The 15,643-nt window shown below is 35.3% G+C and overlaps 1 protein-coding gene across 3 annotated transcripts in view; it reads left to right on the top strand.

Moving 5' to 3' along the window:
• Positions 1-1,113: 1,113 nt before the first annotated feature.
• The window catches only part of LOC103461059 (LIM and senescent cell antigen-like-containing domain protein 1), a 34,732-nt gene continuing 20,202 nt past the window's right edge, over positions 1,114-15,643 (top strand). Inside the window, exon 1 of one of the 3 annotated variants that reach the window (XM_008403414.3) lies at positions 1,114-1,305. In XM_008403414.3, coding sequence (XP_008401636.1) covers positions 1,277-1,305 — 29 coding nt within the window. In that variant the 5' untranslated portion in view covers positions 1,114-1,276. Of the gene's footprint in view, positions 1,306-5,659; positions 5,683-8,180; positions 8,411-15,643 lie in introns of those variants that run through there. The other 2 variants (XM_081604522.1, XM_008403405.3) reach the window with 2 other exon arrangements.

Below are 15,643 nucleotides of genomic sequence, written 5' to 3' on the forward strand. Positions count from 1 at the left end.
ATTTTCGTTTTCTTGCAAAGCAGGGGTGTAAAAACAGAGAAAGTAAAGCAGTGGACAACATGTCCACTGCTGGACATGCCAGCGGAATTGCCGATATGTTCATACACACAACCAGATCTTGTAATTACTTTTGGCAGGTGGGAATTAAAGTTTCCTGCCAGTAAATATCTCAAAAGTAAGTCAGTCGAAAAGCTCAGAGTGAAGTTTTAAAGCTGCTCCAGACACGCAAAAAAAAAAACCCCGACTTCCTCTGATTTTCAAAATAAAATGAATACAGCCTATTGTAAAGGGAGAAAGTCAATACGATCCATTCAGCGCTGAATTGATTTGAAAAGGTTTTTATTTTTTATTTTTTTGTAAATTGCTTCACTGTTGCAGTTTACTTTTAAGCATTGAAATTCGACGGGTTATCAGAGCCATTAGATAAAAAAGAAGCAAATTTCTGCCAAAAACAGAGATTTTGAGAATAATCAGAAATTTTGTAGAAAAAAAAACAAGTTTATGGATTTCAAAGTTGAAAATGTTCTTTTTAAACTCTGTAATTTAAAATTTTTTTCTAGAAAATTTCTGAGCTAACTCTTAAAATTTTAGTTTTTTTCTAGAAAATTTTCTTTTTAAACTCAGAATTTTCCCAGTTTTTTTCTGGAAAATTTCTGACAATCTAAACATTTCTGAGATTTTTTTTGGCAGGAATTCACTCCTGTTTTTTAAATCTAATGTGGCGCTATATTAAAATCCATTAGTTTTTGTAGTAAAACTTATTGCGTGAGGATTCATTTGGATTATTGAACAGCACGGTGTCACAGTTTCATAGTTCACTTATTGTCCAAAGAGAGCAATAACCATTATTTGAAAGCAGGATTATTGTTTTCATGGGAAATTTATGTATTTGATCAAATTTATTAACCATTTAAACAGTGCCCTAATATCTATAATATCTAAAAGTAAATAAATCAAATAAACTATGTCGCTTGTTGATTCATATGGACATTTTGTTTATCACATGCTCAATTTGACTTAGTCCTTGACCGAGTCAGTGAAGGGACCAACACTGCATAGTTATGCTTTTATTTTGAAGGTCATCCAAGCGGAAGTACAGTCTGCCGTGTCTTGTGGTTGGTGGAGATAGGCGGGGCCCGTCCTAATTATACGCCATTCTGTGCCTGAGAGAAAAAGCAGCTCTAACTGTACAGTAAATACAAGAGAGGAGCACATCTGGACGTCTGCTGCTGAGGCCGAAAAAACCACATCTGGTCCGAGAGAGCGAGGAGGAGCGATGCTCGGACTCACGGAGATGACTAACGGGTAAGTTAGCTGATTAGCTTTTTTATCTTCACTATTATCTTTGCACCGAAAAAGTTAAGAAGTTAACATTTTTTATGCTGAACAGAAATAAAATGTCTTCCAGTAGTTGTCTGTTTATCACAAACCAGCAAAGGATGTGTATCCATGCTAAAACTAAACGTAGGTGTTCGGTAGAAAAATGGTAAATCACAGAGTTTTAGCTAAGCTCTCATTAATTTATCTTCAATCTGAATTTCATCCTGGCGCCCCCTACCGTCACAATGAGGGAACAGCGACTTTATGCGTGTTAAATTGTGATAAATCTCAAAACCTATTGATCGAGAACTAATGAAATTACAAACAACTACAACTTGGCAAACATCAGCAATTAAATATTAACGTGAAAAACTGTGAAAAGATGTTAAAGTCTCAAATACGAGGCATTTATTGTATGTGAAAAAACCTAAAATAAACATTTAAATAAGGATAATCACAATCTAGGTTGACAAAAATAAGAGACTTTTAAAATTATGAACATACAAGCATATGAAATAAGTTTTAGTTTATGTTAATTAAATCTGAAAAACGTCATATTTGTATGGAGTGCAGCTAAAATTAAATGTGATGCTTATTATTGTTAATGGATTTTTTTTAGTATTATTTGAATGAATAATCAAAAAGTAATTCCCTTACAGATCTCATACAATCTCAGGTATTTCTGTATGTACTTGAAAACATAAACAAAGGCTTAATAGTCTGCTTAAAAAAATTCAGAGGAAGATAAATCTCTGTTTATGTCTTAAATTGCAACACAAATAATATGTCTCGCTGCTTTCCTCTTTTAAATGTGACACTGTTTGGTGTTGTGATGCACATCTGGAGGGCTGGTGATGTGATGGAAACATCAATGATATAGTCTTTGACCTTATAACTTGCAGTATTCTACATAATTTTTATGGAAAAGTGTCATTTCATGTCGAGCTGCACTCCCAGACCAAAACAAAGGAGTGAATCTGTTCGTTTTTGTTTAAAAACCATCAGATCCTTCTCCTCCCTGCTGAGGAATGTCCTCTAAAAAGCAACTGGACAGTAGTCCGTGTTTTCCAAACCACTTCCTGACAGTCCGGTCTCCCGGGACGGCCACTCAAAACAGCCGTTTTCCTTTTTTCATCTTTGTGAATTTCTCTCTGTCAGAATTAGCTGGAGCTCTCTCTGAAGGCAAGTCTGTATAAGCCTAAAGATTGCTGCATTAATCTGATCCAGCGCTGTGTTGATACAACCCCAGCTTAGGCTGATGTCTGGGCCTCCAGCACAGACTTGTCCTTGTTTGGAAGTTCGGAGATGGGGGATTTGAGCGTCGAGCGCTAACACCATCACACAGACATCGAGTGAATGGTTGCCTTTATCATCTGGAAGAAAAATTAATGTGGTGATTAAACTTTTACTGTAAAACTCTGCTCACTACCTTTTATAGATTGAGTCAGCATGTCTGCTTTTATGTTACTTTACTGTCATAATTATGAAGAAAAAATATTTTAAGACTTTAAACAACGATCTTCAGAAACCACAAAAATAATAATCGCAGTATCAGTTTGCATCAGAAACATTAACATCTAAAAGAAATGTATCTGTTACAAATAAAAATGGATCCATAAGTACTGTAGAACAATCTACTTTTTCAGCAGGAGATTGTCCTAATAACTAAAAAGCCTTAATATCTTCACCTGCAGATTAAACATTTTGATATTATTCTAGAAAATAATATGAAATGACCTAGAGATGTTGAAACTGAGTTTAGCGATCTTGAAAAACCAAATAGAGACTTAATCATTCACAACTTCATCAACTAAAAGTAACACATCAACATCAATTTATTTTTATTATTTATTTTTATTTAATTTTCCTTTGGGATTAATAAAGTATTTTTCAATTGGAATTTGAATGTAAATATTAACTGTGTTTACACCGCACCACCCACAGGGGGCGCCCGTTCTCATTAAATGGACATGCAGGCGAGACATAGAAAACAGAAAACCCTTTAATCTGGAGTTACACTGTGGGATTATCAGCTATTGATGGAAAAATCTTTAATTTTGAGAGAAAAATATCTCAAAATGAACTTAAATAATTTTTCTGTGATCATTCAGTGTGACAAACACCAAATGTTTTGAAACTTGCACAAAGTTTTCTTCCTCCTCCTCTCCCTCTTTTCATCATGTGACCTTAATATTTAACATCTACAACATATAAAACAGTAGTATCTGTTATTATGTAGTATAGGGCTGCAATATTGACTGATTAAATCTGATTATTGAAATAATAATAAACTAATTTAGTAATCAATTAATCATTTATTGGAGTCAAAATAGGCAATTTTGCTGAAACAACAACACAATCAGAGCAGCAATGAACCCAAAACTGTACATAAATATTTTTTTAAATCTTTGTAACTATGTTCTACATGGAAATCCTCAAGTGGCAAAGTTTTAGCTTCAAATAAAAAAAATTTAATTAAAACAAATCTCCTATTTGGCACCTTTTGCTGTCTAGTTGTAAATAGATTAATTCATAAAATAATCAACAGATTAGCCCTATTCTCGATTAATGCTAAGCAGGAAGAGCCGAGCTTTTCACATGTTGAAGTTAGAAGTTTTTTATATATATAATAAAGGAATGGTATGTTGTTGCATTTTAGACAATAAATGTTCATTTCCTTATTTGAAAAAGGAATGTAATTATTTTTTAAGAAATGCTTAATATTGTATAAAATATGTTTAAAGGTCAAATGAAAAATCTACAGAATTTGCCATTTTATTATCCGATTGTCAGAATAATCAATTTTTAGTTGCAAAATAGTATAACAGGAGTTACTGTCTTAGTCTGACATGTTCAAGTCCTGTAGGATTTTAGAAGTGTGTGTGTGTGTGTGTGTGTGTGTGTGTGTGTGTGTGTGTGTGTGTGTGTGTGTGTGTGTGTGTGTGTGTGTGTGTGTGTGTGTGTGTGTGTGTGTGTGTGTGTGTGTGTGTGTGTGTGTGTGTGTGTGTGTGTGTGTGTGTGTGTGTGTGTGTGTGTGGGGCTTTGATCACATGTTAAACTCGAGGCCCGGGGGCCAAATCTGGTCCACTGTTCTTTTTTTGTGGCCCTCTTGGTTCCAAATTACATCAATAAGTCCCTCCAATTTTTCACAAATCCGCAAAATTCACAAAAAAATCTGCAAATCCCCCAATTTTTTCTGATCTTATTGCAAATGTTTCTCAAAGTTGGTCAAAAATGTTGGTTATAAGTGACTGCTGCCTCTGCAAGTTATAGTCCGTGACCATTAAGTCGAGTAATAAAAAATCACATTTAACATCATACATTAGCACAAATATCATAAAAAGTTCTTGCAAATATTTCTAAATCAACATGAACATCTTCTGTACATCCTGCAACATAATAATAAAAAAAATGTTTCCCCTTTTTTTTCTAAGGGGAAGAGTTGTGTCAAACATTCAGGACTCACCCATGACGGCTGAATTAATCATTTTCTCTTCAAATGTTTCCATCTGACACGACTTTCCTGAGAATTACTCGTTTGTTTAGTCATTGAATTATTTTCTTTTCCTTCTCGTTTTCTGCTCCATTTAACTCTTTAAAACTCACCTGAAAAACAACAAATGAACTGAAACAAAACCACACAACATCATTAAAAAGGCTTGAATTTCAATAAGATGTTTTCAATCTGAGGCTAATTTTGGAATGCGTTATTTACCGTTGAAAACAGATATTTAAAGATCATTTTAAAAAATATATATCCTCACTGGCTGAAGTTAAATCAGACCAAATTTCTCTTGTTTTAGCTCATAATAAAAAATATATATATATTTCTATTTACTAAATGCCTGAAAACTTGGCAAAAAAAAACAACTTTTTTTTTGATAACTTTCTTGAGCCAGTCAGTTGTAGGGTCAGACATTTCAAAACATAAAATTTTGTCTCATTTTAGTTTACAATGTCCCTGCTGTACAATGTAGAATACAGGAATAAGTTATAACATAAAATAGTCTTCTTTTATTCATTGTGGTCCTGGAAAAGTTTGAAAACATTCTTTGAAAATGCTTGAAAAATTGTACTGTGGAAAAATTTTACAAACCCTGAATACTGAATATGAGACATTTTCGTCTGGGTTCTTTGACGGCATATCTTCCTCAAACTAACAGAACTGTTGGGTCAAATATTACACACACACACACACACACACACACACACACACACACACACACACACACACAGCGCACTGCAACAGGAAGTGATGTGGCCATGTAGGGCCTGATAAATGCAGTGGGAGTGTCAGTGGTGACAGCAAACAGGACTGTAGAAACAACTGAAACATCCTCCTGAAATTCTGACAGATTATAGGTAAGAAGAGAAATTCACCGTTTTCTCTCTTTTTAAAGCAACATTAAATCTCTTTTACAAACACAGATCAAGCTCACTGAACTACTTGAATGTCATTTTTAAAGCTTTTTATACTTTCGGACTCATGTGTACTTCCTCTTGTGTGCAACAGCGTGGTTTGCTTTATGCCTGCAGAAGGATGATTGCAAATGGCTGCAGCAGGAGACCAGTAAGCCAATTTCAGATTAAAAAGAAATAAAATCTAACTTAATTTGTACAGAGTTCGCAAAACAGATGCATCTGTGGTTCTGGATTAAGTAGATACAGAAATGTCTCAGTTTATGTAATTTTTTACAATTTTTTAAGTGCACAATAACCATAGTTAACTTTTTTTGGATGTTTTAAGTAATAAAATATTGAATTGGATGCAGTGGCTGTAATACCAGTGATGACCACATAGAGGCAGTAAACTAAAGGAAATAGGGATGTTTATGATGTCTGGCTACTGATAAATTAGATTTATCACAGATTTAAAACTTTAAAACAAAATGCAGCATCTTTGTTTTCGCTTAAAACTTTCTAATTTTAAGCAGAAACTTGACTACATCTCATTTGATACAATATTTACAGATTATAAATTAATTAATTGCCAGTTTTCTTGCATTAATCTGGTGTGAAAGTTGAACTCTGACGCTCTGACGTGTCGGCGACAAGTGGAATCCTGAGCTGGCCAAGGCAAGCAGGTGAACGGCAATGTGTTTATTGGCTGCATACCTGTCTGTCCATACCAAGGTGATGCACAGTGAAACTCTTGACAGCAGCAATTCAACAACTCTGCCCATCTGAAATTATAGGTTCGCTTTAAATCTGCACCGTCAGCAGAGATGAACTGCAGCAAAGTAACCACAGGGATCATGAGGCGAGGATTGCCGTCTTCAGGACGGAAAAGTTTGGTGTTAAGATTTTAAAAATGTTCATACACACAGCAATCAGTTTGAATAAAGTAAGTAAAATAAATCGCTGCTCCTTTGTTGGTGAGATTTTCTCTGTCGCAATTAATCAATTAATCACATGATAAAATTAGAATGAGCTTGTTAAATGAAAAGTATGCAAAACATGCCTTTCTTTTTTTAGCCAAGTATTTGATTAATCATCAGAATAATCAATTACTAAAACAATAGTCATTTGTATGGTTCTCATATAAATGGACATTCAGCTGTCTAGTCTTTAGAAAAGTGAAAATATTGTGTTGTGTAAGTGAAAGAGGATCGGTTGTTCTCACAAAAGGCTGCGATGAATTATTCAACAGTTGACATTTTAGACTTCAGTCCTTTGTTGTTTCTGCTGTGACGTTTTCTCAGTTCACAAGAGGAGCAGAAAGCAAGTTTGAAACACTTGGTTAATTTATCTGCTGCTTCTAAATGTTTTTAAACGTCACAGCGGTTACTCAGAACGCCTGGAGAAATATCAGGAAAATAATTTCTATTTGCCGAGAAAATGTTTGAGCTGCACAAGTCGAAAATGCATTAGAAAAAATTCAGAAATGTTGAGATGAATCTCAGATATTTTCTAGAAAAATACCTGGACATTTCTGTTTCAAAAGTCAAACATTTCAGAAGTTGTCCAAGTTTGAAATGTTGAAAAGTTTTGACTTTTGAAACTCATTTATTTTCATGTTTTTCTGGAAAATTTCAGATTCATCTCAAAAATTCAAAGTTTCTGAAATTTCACTTCGTCAAATCTCAAAGTTTCTCAGGTTGAGAAATTTTGAGATGAATTTGTAAACTCAAATTGAACCTCCAGCAAATTTTAGATTTTTTTTAAACCATGACATTTTCAAAAATTTTTCTGGAACATTTCTGACTTTGATCTCAACATTTTTGAGCTTTTTTAGAAATTCTTTGAGAATAATCTCAACATTTCCCAGTTTTTTCTAGCAATGTTTTGACATTTCAAACTCAGAAATCCTCGTTTTTCTCCCCTTGAGATAAATCTAAAAATTTCAGTTTTTTTTCTAGAAATTCTTTGACTTTTAAAACTCAGATATTTCCTTATTTTTTTATAATTATTATTTTTTTAGATTAATCTAAACATTTCTTGAGTTTTTGCTTGCAGATTTTTGACTCAGAAAGTTCCTTGTTTTCCTAGAAAACCTCTAAGATTAAGCTAAAAAATTTCTGATTTTTTTCTAGCAGATTTTTGACTTTTGAATCTCAAAAATATTGGAAGTTTTTTTTTTTTCAGAAATCTAGCCGTATTTGGATGATCCAACCAACTTCTTAACAGTTTTGGAAACTCTCCACTCTGTTCTCTGCCTTGTTTTTGTTTTTGAGAGAGCATCACAGCAGAGAGAGCAGTAGGCGGTGAACCCACACAGCCACTCAGCAACAATCCCTTTCTCTGTCTGTGTTTCTGCGACTCCTTCCCCCTCTACCTGCTCCAGGTGGGAGGGAGGAGGAGCCAGAAGGAGCTGATAGGTGTTCGCGGTGCGAGGCCTGGGGGTGTGTTTGAGGGAGAGTGAAAGAGCAGCACAAGACCTTACATTATCAGTTGGATCCAACATTTACGCTGGTAGTGTTGTTGTTAGAGCGGACAGGGGGTTTCAGCTGAGGAAGGAAGGGAGGGAGAGACAGAGCGACGGCCGGGAGATGAAGTCTCTGAGGCTGAAGGAGTTGTCCAACTCAGATTTGTACAGGCGAAGGCAGGAGAGGCCGGACAGCTATGGAGGGCTGGCGAGAGACAGCCTCAGGTGAGTGGAGGCCTTTCAGCAACTCTTCATTTTCTGTCAACAGAGGATGAGATCCAGTTAGAAATACTGCCATGATTCGCCAGTAAAGGTCGTTTTCTTTGCATCTGTTTAGAAATAAATGTGGAGAAAATGAAGGCGTGTACCAACATGCAGTACGTCTCAAACAATTAATCGAATTCATCGTGATTAATCGAGTTTTGAAATAACTATTTAGTAATCGATTAATCGCTAACTGGATTATACAGACTCTAATCTTTAGTTAGGCTTATTTAATAGGAACAGACACATATTAACATAGACAAACTGAATAAAACAATTCGTATCATGGTTTTTATAGCGTAATCTAATTTGCAGCTCTTGTCCCTAAACAATATATCTAAAAACTATTAAATAATAGTAGTAATTTAAAATGATAAAACATATTGACAACATGTGTGTTTTCAGTAAATATGTGATTTACTGAAAAAACAACACTCTTACAGCAGCAATTAACCCAAAGCTGAACAAAAATATAAATATTTAGCATCTTAGATGAAAACCCTTCCTTATGCCCATAACTCCTCAAACATCATATTTTAGCTCCACCTGGTTCAAATACTGTTAAATCCTCCTATTAAGTTACTTATTGGTTGATTGGAAAAATAATCAACCGATTAGCCCTACAGTTTAATGATGTTAAGTGAAGCAGATCTAATTCATTTAAATAGTTATTTAGCTGCAGAGTCCAAATTAAAAGAAGCTGGAAAACATGCAAGATGGTAACTGAACTAAAGGAGTAGATTGGTGAAACAAATCCAGATTTTACAGAAATTAAATCCTTAAAAACAGAAATTTTAATTATTCCATAACATTGATTTATTGCCTCATTTCACTTGAAATCTTCACCCATTTCTATAGCCAACAGAGTCGTTTAATCATTCGTCAACTTTATCTTATTGTTTTCAAATGTAATTGCTTGTCATATTTATGTTTTAAAAACCCACTCATCGTGTGGGATGGATCCGAACAGCCTTCTGAACCGTAGCGGTCGCTGGCCATCAGTTTTGCTTTCATTAGGTTGAGCTGATGGAACAATTGAGTTGATTTTTTTAATCACTGAAACATCCTTGTAGATAAGTCCTTACCTGTCTGCTGCGTGCTGACCAGAACAGATAAGTTGCTACCTGAGTGGAGGGTTTGATCTGTAAACACCGCAGCTGATGGTTGAACTCTCCTGACTGGAGTTCAGTAGCGTCAGGATATTTTTGCAACGTTTGTTTGCACAATATGATACCATCAGCGTCTCTCTGGTGTTCTGTTCTCTGTGAAACCTCCTGTCTTTCGCCACACCTTTCCAGCCCTCTGTGTGTCATTGACGGATCCTGAAGAGGCTTGAGGAATGTTGTAATTTCAGGAATGTGAACATAAAGATGGAGCTCCTGCTCCAGGGTGTCCCCGGTTAACCCGCTAACCGCTTTCTGGTGGATGAGGAAGTTTTGTTTTTGTTTGTTCGGTACTTTTTTAACAAGTAGGTTTAACTACAAAAAGAAATTAAATTAGAATGAAACATTTAAAAAGTTGATTACATCTGACTTTAACAAAACATTGAATTTTGTATCACAAATACGCTTTTAAAGATCTTTCAAAGTTCTTCCTTCAACTTCCATTAAATCTTTACCTGACTGAATACAGTGGAGTTCATGCTTAAGAAGATAAACTATTGAAAAAGAACGACTAGATTAGGGCTGGATGATATGGTTGAAAAACCTCTGACGATATCAGCGTTTCATATCTGTCTATTAATACTTATTTATTTTTTGTTTTAAATATCTGAAATACCACCGAACTGGTGACGTGTCAGTTCCTGTTTTATCCATAATTTCCTCTCAAGTTCTTGTATTAATTTTTTTCCTTTCACGCCACAGTGTTACTTTATTTTGTAGCAAAAATGTAGATTTCTGCTTTAATTTTTAATTATGTCAGTTTTGGTCCTCCAAAGAAGACGCAAGTACAAGGAAAAGTAAAAGGAGGAGATTAGGCACTAAAAAAAGAACAAACGCTTATATAAGGAAAAGAAAAAACTAAATATATACATTTCTTGATAAAATCTTGAGAAAAATGTGGAGTAAAAATCAGAAGAAATGTGGGGATCTGTTGATTTTGTATGCATTTTGCATATTTGTGAAAAACAGGAGCGACGTATTGATATAATTTGGAGTCTAAAGGGCCACTTAAAAAGCTACAGTGTGCCAGATTTGGCCCCCGGGCCTTCAGTTTGACACCTGTGGTCTATGGGTGGATGTTTTGGCAAACTCCTTCTGTTTTCAAATGTTATTATTTTATAGCCAGACTCTGCTCTTCTCTGACTTGTCTGCTGTCCTCCTTGGTTTTCAAGATGCTGTTTGTTCAATAATGTTCTCCTTTACAGTTACACAATACTTTGTTTTTGTCCGTCACATATGATACCAATAAGGTTGCCTGCAAAATATTAAAAAAATAAAAATAACTCATCAGAGTTAGGAATGTTTTTCCACAGCACTGCATGTCCAAGATTTGCTCTTGAGAAAATAAATTGTTTTATCAGGCAGCTTAAGCAACACAAACTAAAGATGAAAAAGTCTGTAAACTATTAAGGACAAAATAAATCTAGCATGAGATGTTGTTATCCTCTGATACACATGATTTACTCCCCTGGAAGTGAAATAGAAGTGGACCGCTGATGGTGCGGGTCAAAAGGTCCCTTGAGGCCGATTGTGCAGAACAATAGAAACGTTAGTCATGTGTTGTTTGCCCAGTCACTGGTTCGGTGTGTGACTCAGTTTTATACGATCGTGTAGCTGTCCGTGCTTGTGTTGGCACAAATGTACTTGAAGCTCTGCCAAGGGTAGGAAAGTTTTGCCCCAGTAGCTCTGGTGTCTGTGTTGCCATGGCTGCTATTGACTCTGGGAGAACAGGTGTGTGACCTGGGCGTGTTTGATTTGTGAGCCTTCAGCAGAGGAAAACGGACCCGTGACTTTGAGTCTGCACACTTCAGTGTGCTGTGATCAAATCCATTAGGCCATAAGATAAGCTTCAGTGACGTATTTCAGCTGGTTTGTTTCCGATTCTCTCCTAGCATTTTGACGGGAAATTGTTCTTTTTAAAAAAATCTTTTAAGACTGTTTGAAATTACAGTATTATATTTGAAAGTTTCATATCAAATTTATTTTCTAAAGAGCTTCAAAATGCATAAAACTGTGATTCTATTGATCTTTTTGTTTATTAGGTTACACACTTGATTTCCCTAATCCTTAAAATACAGCTGGAGTTTATATACACTGTTTATTTGAAAAGGCTCAGGAACCTGACTAATTACTATTCGTAAAGAGTAATAGAGTCACATTGAACTTTTTTTAATAAATGGAAAATTACCATATTTTAAATTTTGTTTATTTGCATTTTTTCTCAACCTTTTCTTAACATTTGAAAATACATTAAAGCATAATAACGTGTTAATTATCCATGCATTGAATCAGAGGGATGCTGCACAAGCCTAATAATTTATACCAATAACTAGGCCTGTCACATTTTTTCTACTAAAACCGGAATGACAGAAGTCTCCAGTTCGGTGGTTTGGTCTCAACTAGCCTTATTTTTGAAGGACATATTGTTCACAAAGACTTCATTTTATTTATTTGTTTTGTTTATTTATGTTGGATATTTAAAATGTCTTCCAGTTCCACCGATAAAAGTTTATTAGGATTTAAGATTTCTTGATTTTTGAGAATCTGTTCTTGCATTATTTTTCCATTAACATTAAATTATTTGAAAATAATCTCAAAACAACAGTAGTATCATTTATCACAATAACTTCTCGGGCAATTTATCGTCCAGCAATTGAAAATAACTTAAATTTCACGTTTTAAAGGGTGTAATACTCCTGTCACTACACTGGGTTTCAATACATTTGATTGTATCCACTCCCTGCTTTACAATCAATCATTGAAACTGTCATGATCCCTGCGGTCTGGTACATTGTACAGCTTTAGTTTTTTTATTGACTTGATGTCAAGGAAATTTAGAAAATTATTGCATAAAATATGCCTCCTACCTCAGAAATGTCTGAAGAAGAAATGGCAGCGTTCCAAAGTAGTAAAAGTTTATTGCACCAACATTTTTTAGTAAAGTGTTGCAGGCCTGAGCTTCAGAAATAAGTTAACAAGACAAAACATGAAATATCTTCAGCTCATACTTGCTTCACAGTAAAATGCAACACAGTTTTTCTATGACATTATTATCCATCTAACGCTGCTTGTTAGTAGTAAAGAAAATCCTTGAATTGCGTACTGGAACAGGAGACGGTATTCCCTGTCATTCCCAAAATGTGGCATGGATTACCTGACCTTTGACCTGCATTGACTTGGAGAGAAGCCTATCTCCCCAGAGATGTTTTTGACAGTTGCTGGAGCTATTTTAGCCAAAGTTCACAAACGTATCAACACATGTTCTCCATGTGTCTTCATCTCAGCAGCAATAACAAGAATATTGCTTTCCCTGACCATTTGGATTCTAAGTCTTTGTTTATTTTGGTATGATGGATTTCACCATATGGTGCTGCACAGTGGCGCAGTTGGTAGAGCTGTTGCCTTGCAGCAAGAAGGTTCTGGGTTCGATTCCCGCCCCAGGTCTCTCTGCATGGAGTTGCATGTTCTCCCTGTGCATGCCTGGGTTTTCTCCGGGTACTCTGGTTTCCTCTAACAGTCCAAAAACATGACCGTCAGGTTAATTGGCCTCTCCAAATTGTCCCTAGGTGTGAGTGTGTGTGTGCATGGTTGTTTGTCCTGTATGTCTGTGTGTTGCCCTGTGACAGACTGGCGACCTGTCCAGGGTGACCCCTGCCCCTCGCCCGGAACGCCAGCTGGAGAGGCACCAGCAACCCCCCTGACCCCAACAAGGTACAAGGGTGTAAAGAAAATGGATGGATGGATTTCATCATATGTCCCTACAGTGAATATGTGGATTACACAGAGATCTGTCATCCTTCCTTTGGAAAAGCTGACTCATTATCTTAACCAGAAATCAGATATATTTTTGAAGCTTTGGGGTCCATATGAGTGTTTAGTCCCTAAGATTTTTGTTTTTTGGTGTGTTTTTTTACTGCTTTATTAATTTTTGCCTGTTTATTTTCTTTTTTGTCTTAGTGGTCGTCAGGTGAAACGTGCTGAGGAAGAAATTCATAACACCTTATCTCTTATTTATGTGAGGTATTAATAGTTGGGGTTTTTTGTTGTTTTTTTGTTTTGTTTTTGGGTTTCTTGTGTGTGGGAGGCAGCACATGATTCTCTTTTGTTTGTGTTGTAACTGATCTAAAATTAAGAAAAATAAAAAATCACAAACTAGCGTGATGCAAAAAAATTTTTTCCCATGTTTCTATTGTCCATAAAATTGTGAAAATTGGAATTACAAAAATGTATTTGCTTAATGGAAGCATGCCAATTAAAAAAAAGTCATGTTTTCAATAAAATGTGCATATTTTGCAAAACTGCAAGTGAATATCGTATAAATACGTAATCACCCTGTGTTGCCCGGCTGGCGACCTGTCCAAGGTGACCTCTCACTCGCTGACCGCAGGAAATAGGGGAGGGAGCGAGGGAGGGATGGATGGTCACTTTCTTCTGAATGGACTGACGCAGAAAAACTGAACTGACTTGAAATACTGAAATTGCAAAATTTTGATTTTTTTCAATATTGGCAGAATATCTAAAAAGTTTAATTTCTAACGGAAATGCGTCTAGTTTTGGTAAAACCACCTCATCCTAGCATAAAAACATTTTTTTATCAGAAAACATTAACCCTTTTCAAAATTGCTGTTTCCATTAAACAAATTTATTTTCATTATTCCAATTTGCGCAACGTTATGGTGAATGGAAACACAGCTACTCACTTCACGAGAAACCAAATGAGCTTTGAGAATCCCCATGCAGGATGTCACAACAACATGTAATCTATTTTGCGGTTTGCGTGCCTCAGAGGGCCCGGACTTTAAGACTAATATGAATATCTTTGGTTTGTTTCCACTTTCGGCAGAGCGTGCAGAGGAAGGATGGAGGCACATCAAATGTTAATAATAGCTGCATTTTCTGTGTGGTCTCATCCCTCTCATTTTGCTAAACAGTCATTTAAGTAATAACCAAGTCTGCATGGTGAGCCTGGTTTGGGCTTTTCAAAATCGTCCTATTTAAAGTAATTTTTCACCCAGTCGTAAACAGGGCCTGCACTGATGTGAGAAAATCCACTTGAACAATACGGCAGGGTGGACACCCGATAACTGGCTGCTGGATTCTAGGGTGGAGTCCTGAGCCGAAATCAAGCTTCCTGTTGAGTGCCCACCCTCTGCCCATTCATCAGTCATCACTGGTTCCCAGTAGGAAAACATTTAATGTTTAGTCCAGTGTGGGTCTGAATGGCAACATCTAAATATGCTAGAAACTGATGTTATCTCAATTTCCACAAGAAAAGGAGAATTATTTACATTTACATACACTTTACTCCAGTTTTATTGAGCACAAGTGTTAATGTGTTTTATTTTACTGTAACATACTGTACCACAACGGCTGCAGGAAACGTTAAAAAAGGGTAATATATAAAATTATTGATAGATAATCCAGTGAATTACTTGTATACTATTTAGGGCTAAAACAATTAGTCAGATTAATACAAACAATGAACTAAGTTAGTAATCGATTAATCATTAATTGGAGTATACAGAATCTAAAATATGCCATTTGCTGAAAAAATAACGCATTCAAGCAGTAATTAACCCAAATTATACAAAAAATATATACATTATGCACTTTAGATTAAAAAAAAAATCCTTCTTTATTTGTAAATCTGCTCAACCAAAAGCTCTGTTGATGAAACAGGAAATGGCTTAATTAAGTATTTATTAGCTGCAGATGTGTCCTTTGCTATGTTATATTAAGGTAATAAGATGTTAACTGCCTTTTTAAAAAAGTTCTTGAATTATTTGTTTTTTTTTTAAGTGGTTACATAAAAAAAATCTGCAGAATGTATTTTTTTTATCCAATTACTCGATTAATCACCGGGAAAAAATGATAGAATGATTGATTACTAAAATAATCAACACTGAATCAGTGTCAAACTATTTTAAGCGATATTAAATGAAATCAATATTAAATCAAACTGTGACCAAAAGGAACTTTTTTAATAAAGCAACCAGTATTTTTTTTTTTAATACAACACAAAACTTTGGAG

The sequence above is a fragment of the Poecilia reticulata genome, chromosome 2 (genome assembly GCF_904066995.2).
Source record: "Poecilia reticulata chromosome 2, P_reticulata-male-v2, whole genome shotgun sequence".
In the NCBI taxonomy this organism is placed as follows: Eukaryota; Metazoa; Chordata; class Actinopteri; order Cyprinodontiformes; family Poeciliidae; genus Poecilia; species Poecilia reticulata.